We start from the raw sequence: 6279 nt of genomic DNA on the forward strand, positions 1-6279 counted from the left end.
TAGCTTTTATAGTATCTTGTGCAAGCAACATTTTGTGATGATGGTACCAACACGGTAATAAACTCCCACAAGTCCAACAACATGCCAATGAAATGACCAGTTTGTCATTCAGAAAGTTTGTCTACACTAGTTTGTTATATTTAATGCGCTCGTAATTTTTTTAAAATTATTACATTTGATCGAAACTTTTTTTTGGTGCACCTACTCCTACATATTTCTGCGTCCGCTCCTGAGTTTTTAAAAGTGTTATAATAATATTTTGTATCAAAAAGTTAACAAAAATTCAATTATTTTAAAGTCGATCAGGAAAAAAAAAAAACCGCACAAACCCCTCTAGCCTTACTAGATGATATATTTTTTTTTATTTCCAATAAACTTAAAGGGTAAAAATGTATAAACACTTTCTTTAAGTGGAAATAGAAGTATATTTGAGAAAATATGTTGTCGTTATTTATCAGATATAAGGAAAATAATTGACCAAAAAAAACAAAAGAACTTTTATAAATTCCCCTAAAAGCTAATGGGTTATGGTGGCCAGCTAGCAATTTCTCAATTATTGGGACATTAATTTAAATGTGTGAAATTCTGATTTTCTTATACAAGGCAATGTTAGAAGTCGTGATATCAAACACTATTTCAATTCTCTTTCTCATAACCTAAAGTCTAAACACCATTCGATCAACTTTTCGTTTACAGAACTTGTTGGCCTTATAGTTTTATTTTCTGTTTTTCTTTCTAATCAAGTAGAGTTATTGTTTGAAAAAATATGGAGTCCTTCTTGGAGGAGTTTCAACATCTTAAAATCCAACTAGAAGAGATAAAGTCAGCTACCAACAACTTTCATAATAGCAACATTATCGGTAAAGGTGGATTTGGGGAGGTGTTCAAAGGATTATACTCTCACTCTAAGGGGCGACAGATAGTTGCTTTTAAGCGTCTAGATCGTAGACTTGGGCAAGGAGATCCAGAGTTCTTGAAAGAGATTCTGATGCTTTCCCGTTATACACATGAAAACCTCATCTCTCTCTTGGGATTTTGCAACGAGGATGGTGAGAAAATCCTTGTGTATGAACACGCATCCAATGGAAGCCTTGATCGCCATTTAAGTAGCCATACTCTCACATGGAGGCAACGTCTCAAGATATGCCTTGGAGCTGCAAGAGGATTGTGCTACCTACATGAACCCAAACAGACACATCAACGAGTTATCCATCGAGATATAAAAAGTTCCAACATTCTCCTTGATGAGAACTGGAACGCTAAAATATCTGACATGGGACTCTCGAAAATTGGACCCGCTAATCAAAAGCACACCTTTCTTGCCACCAATGTTGTAGGAACCCCTGGGTATATAGATCCGCTATATATGCATACATATTCTCTAACGAAAGAGTCTGACGTATACTCTTTTGGAGTAGTCTTATTTGAAGTCCTGTCTGGGAGACTATCCTTTTATTATAACAATGGTAGTTTTGTGAGCTTTGTGAAAAGGTGGAAACAAAGCTACATGCAAAAGAAACTAGATGATATTATCTTTCAAGATATGAAGAAAGACATGGATCCAAGGTCACTCGAAACATTTTCAGGAATTGCCTATCAATGTTTGCAGGAATATCGTGAGCATAGGCCAAAGATGTCTCATGTTGTTGAACAACTTGAAATCGCGCTTAGGTTGCAGGAGATTTCTGAAGAACCTTCGATAGAGTATCAAGAGATCGACTATAAAGAGCTAATTAAGAGTGCGACAACCCCTGTGGTCTACACATCCGAAGAGAAACTAAAGATGATTCTCTCCAAAGGAATTTTAGTTAATGGGGGCAAAACGGTAATTATATATATATGTCTATGTCTAGCAACAACTTTAGATTTTTATTATGAGATTTTCTAATATGTGCCCTAAGGGCACATATAAGAAGTATTAATTATGAAAAATATTACCATAATTAAATTCAAAATACATTTATTATGGAAATTATTAATGCACTTCACATTTAATTATGGTAATATTTCTTATTATTAATGTATTTTATAATTAATTATGGTAATATATATCATCAATTAATGCTTCTTATATGTGCCCTTAGGGCACATATTAGAAAATCCCTTTTATTATATATAATTATTTCGTGGTTGTGGAAATGTGATTTATAAAATGTTATTTATACCTTAATTAAGGGTAGTATCCACGTTAAAATCCATCTATCGATATCTCTATTAACAAACCAACGCTCATGTATTTGATTTCCCTTTACTTTTAGATGTTGACACAAGTGCACTATAACTTCGAAAACAAAGAAAATCTCTCTTCTTAGCATATACTCATTCAGTACATCAGTCCAACTAACTTGATAGCGATCTTTAATTGACAGCGTTTTTGGTTGAATAAGAATGGAGAACATTGTGAAATGATATCGGCAGCAGGATGTTTAATCCCTATTAAACCTGCATCTCCCAAAAATTATTGTCGAAGAAAATCAAGGTTAATTACTAGCTAGCTGTCCTCCGTTTTGTTTCTAGTTTTGTAGACTATTTGATAAGTATATATAATAGCGTATTCTTTGTTGCATCTTTCTGCAGATTTAATGTGGACTACTCTATACCATATTGTTATAAATCCAAACTACAAGTCAGAACACAATTTTTGTCGCCACATATCACATATACAGTAAATCTTGTGTTCGATTTTGACTACCCAATTCACAACTATCTTGGCATCAATTACATATTAGCTGGGGAGACAAAATCATCAACTGTGTACTTAGTAGATGAAAGAAAAGATGGATGGTTGATGGCTGAATTGTATCACTTTACTATCGACAAGAGGAGAATTGATTTTGACATAACGTTTGAATGTGGAGCTCCATTGGCAGTAGAAGGCATTGAGTTTCTACCTGTGGAGAGAGTAAGCTGACAAATTCCTGTTTTTTCCTTTATACCATTTTGTTTATGTGGTTTTTATTGTTTGAATCATTCTTAGTAAATAGATGAGTTTTCTTAATCTAAGAGAACCCCTATGGTCCACCTACTTAATTTGTGGGGAAAACTTTTCAATAGGACACATCTAGAGATTACGAGTTTTCTTCCATAATCGATAGAAGTCTAAAGTGTAAATTTGTAGGTGGAGTATCAAGTACTAGAGAATGAGGAGGTCAATATGCAAACCATGTCACTTACAGACATAAATTATTGGAAACAAAAGTTTCCTAGTGATTATGAAGACAGATACTGGGAACGAAAATGGCCTAGTGATTATAAAGAAATAATCAACAGCTCCAAATATATTATGCGATGGACAACAATGAAGGAACTCTACTCTATTTTTTGCAAAGGATTCCCCATTGATGATGGTGAAGAGGTATATCCTATATGAATGATTCATCCCTGTCATTTTAGACATTCTTAATCACTTATTTCTCATATCTACATGGTTCTACGACCCGTTAAAGAGGGGAGAACTCAAGAACTCCAAAACAGTTACTTACACATGTATCCTTGACAGTGGTTTTCTATGACAAAAAGTGGGAAGAAACTTCATATGCTCTCACCAAGATCGTCTTTGCAAAAAGGGGAGTGGAGATGGCAGTCCTCACCCGAATCAAGGTTCTTTCCTCTATCTCCAAACCTGTTTTCTTGTAGCCATGTCCCTATGGTAAATATTTTTGGGTATAGACACCTTTAAGATTGTTAACTACCGAATAGAAAACTACTAATTTCCATTGGCCATCGAACTTCATATGCATCAAACGCCAATGTAGTATCCATTTGTGATTGAGTTTAATCCATTAAATGCCAATTAGCCATTTCACCACATTCAACCATGCCATTAAACTATGTATTGTGGATATTCTTATAGTACATGTAACCATTGCAGCTTTTTAAATCCTTTTAGACGAATATGTTGTCATATTCTAGCATGTCCATTAAACACAACGTATTTATGAAAAAAAAATACTAACTCTCACCATCTTTATGTAGATTTGGAGAAGTGGCTTATGATCCTCCTAGCAGCTTTTTGATAAACTGCACGTCCAGAATGAAGACCTCTTGGAGAACATTTTCAGGTTACCTTGTTTACAAAATACAAGAAAACCATTCTGGTTTTGAGTCTCCAATAGTCGTGAATGATTGGTATTGTTCATGGTATATCTATTTACTTTGTCCCCAAATCCCAATTATTAAAAGTAAGGCTTATCACAATAGTCACAACACTTTGAATAGCCCCAAAAAGAAAGGTCTTCCACAACAAAAGAAGGATGGCTGGATGGAAGTACAATTATGGGAATCTACATGGAATTGTAGATTGACGTTTTCTAATGATGCTTTTCTTAAGGGGCTCATTGTGCAAGGCATTGAGGTTAGACCCATCTAGGTTCTCTTAATTATGATTACACATGAATTACATGTAATAAGATGAATTTGTTCTGGTTTTTACCGTATACAATTCTTTTCGACCATATATATATATATATATATATATATATATATATATATATATATATATATATATATATATATATATATATAATAAAACTTTGTTCCTTATGAATAATAAACTTGTATGTTTTTGTTAACTTTGTCCCTCATTTTTTTAGATATTTTGACATTTTTGGTCATTTTAATAAAGAATTTTACATTTTTTAGGAACCTGTTAATATTCAAAGTTTGGCCACAAAATTTAAGGACTTGATAACTTTTTTCACTTTTCTAAAAACTAGCTAATTCCAACCCCTACAATTCTTTAGCCATTTTGGCCACAAAAATTTAAGGAATTGATAACTTTTTTCACTTTTACATTTTTAAATAAAAAACACAAAAAATGACACAAGGCGAAGCCCGAGTTTTTCCGCTAGTTATAATGAATACATACCTAAAACTTGCCTACGAGCTTAAGGAAAGGGCAGTAAGTGTAAGATTATGTGTGTATCCACTATTGTTAAAAGAAATTAGATTGATTCATAACCACATGTGAAGCTATGGTATCATTTTACTAGAAGTGGCTTTTGGGTCTTGAGTGTTTATGGTGGCAACCAATTTCCACTATGCACATGAGCTTTAAGCATACACAATAAGAAAAATCCTAATTAGTGACAAAAATGATGTGGCCACTAACATGAAAAATAGTAGTCATTAAATGAATTAATGACCAATATTTTGGTTGTCATTTTTCGTAGTATTGGCCCACCACTAAACTAATTAAAGACCAAAATATATAAGTTCTTACTAGATAGTGACTAAAGTATAGTCGTCATTATATCTGTAACGACTCATTCCATCTCTAAACATAGGTACTGATCATGAAAGTCGTCATTAATTTATCCAATTAGTGACATGTATAGTGACCATGAAAATGTCACTGTGGTTAAACTTGCTAATAACAACAGTAAAAATAATGGTTGAAAAAAGTGTTAGTGTATATTGTTATTATGATGTATATTGCTATCCCAAATTGTATTTTATAGTGGTTATGCCCATATATATATATATATATATATATATATATATATATATATATATATATATATATATATATATATATGTGTGTGTGTGTGTGTGTGTGTGTGTGTGTGGGGGGGGGGGGGGAGGGGGTCACTTGAGATTAAAAAAATGTAGAGATCTTGAGATTCAACCTCAGCCACATATTTCTCATTTGCCGCTCTAATGCTCGAGCGTACCGACAACAACAAGGTATGCCTAATCATAAATGATTATATGATAGAGAAGTATAATATATATGATTATGCATGTTTATATGTATATGCCTAATAATAAATGATTATAGATATATGTATCTTCACATGCTGACTAATCATAAATGATTATTAAAGTTGGTGGCAGAAGAGGTGGTGGTGACAGAGGTGGTGATGGTATAAGTGACGGAGGTGATACTGGTGGGGTCAGCTAGTGTGAGGGGAGAATGGAACGGGCGGTGCTATATAATCATTTATAATTATAACAACTTGTCGCGCTAGTACGCCGGAGGTTAGAGCGGCATATGTTAAATATATGACTGAGGTTGAATTTCAAGATCTCTATTTTATTTTTAATCTCAATGAAACATACCTCTCTCTCTCTCTCTCTTTGTGTATATATATATATATATTCTCTATTGATCTTTTCCATATATATATATATATATATATATATATATATATATATATATATATATATATATATATATATATATATATATATATATATATATATATATATATATGGAAAAGATCAATAGAGAACCATTATTAATCGAAGAACCAATGAACCAATCTAAAGCATCGGAAT

At 32.8% G+C, this 6279-nt stretch overlaps 1 protein-coding gene across 1 annotated transcript; it reads left to right on the forward strand.

Moving 5' to 3' along the window:
- Positions 1-614: 614 nt before the first annotated feature.
- On the forward strand, positions 615-4454 carry LOC145003232 (uncharacterized). The gene is made up of 6 exons (XM_078962359.1): positions 615-1825; positions 2370-2479; positions 2578-2902; positions 3119-3355; positions 3500-3600; positions 3976-4454. Exons 1-6 carry the CDS (start codon positions 767-769, stop codon positions 4367-4369), a joined length of 2226 nt encoding a protein of 741 aa, XP_078818485.1. The 5' UTR covers positions 615-766; the 3' UTR covers positions 4370-4454.
- Positions 4455-6279: the final 1825 nt, after the last annotated feature.

This window comes from Lactuca saligna, chromosome 6 (genome assembly GCF_052625555.1).
Source record: "Lactuca saligna cultivar CGN05327 chromosome 6, ASM5262555v1, whole genome shotgun sequence".
NCBI classification, from domain to species: domain Eukaryota; kingdom Viridiplantae; phylum Streptophyta; class Magnoliopsida; order Asterales; family Asteraceae; genus Lactuca; species Lactuca saligna.

What these genes read in the sequence shown, in the direction of transcription:
- LOC145003232 (XM_078962359.1), top strand. Translation starts at nt 767, where the DNA reads ATGGAGTCCTTCTTGGAGGAGTTTCAACATCTTAAAATCCAACTAGAA. An exon ending in TATTGTCGAAGAAAATCAAG is followed by an intron (nt 2,480 to 2,577) that starts GTTAATTACTAG and finishes ATCTTTCTGCAG; the next exon opens with ATTTAATGTGGACTACTCTA. An exon ending in CCATTGATGATGGTGAAGAG is followed by an intron (nt 3,356 to 3,499) that starts GTATATCCTATA and finishes TATCCTTGACAG; the next exon opens with TGGTTTTCTATGACAAAAAG.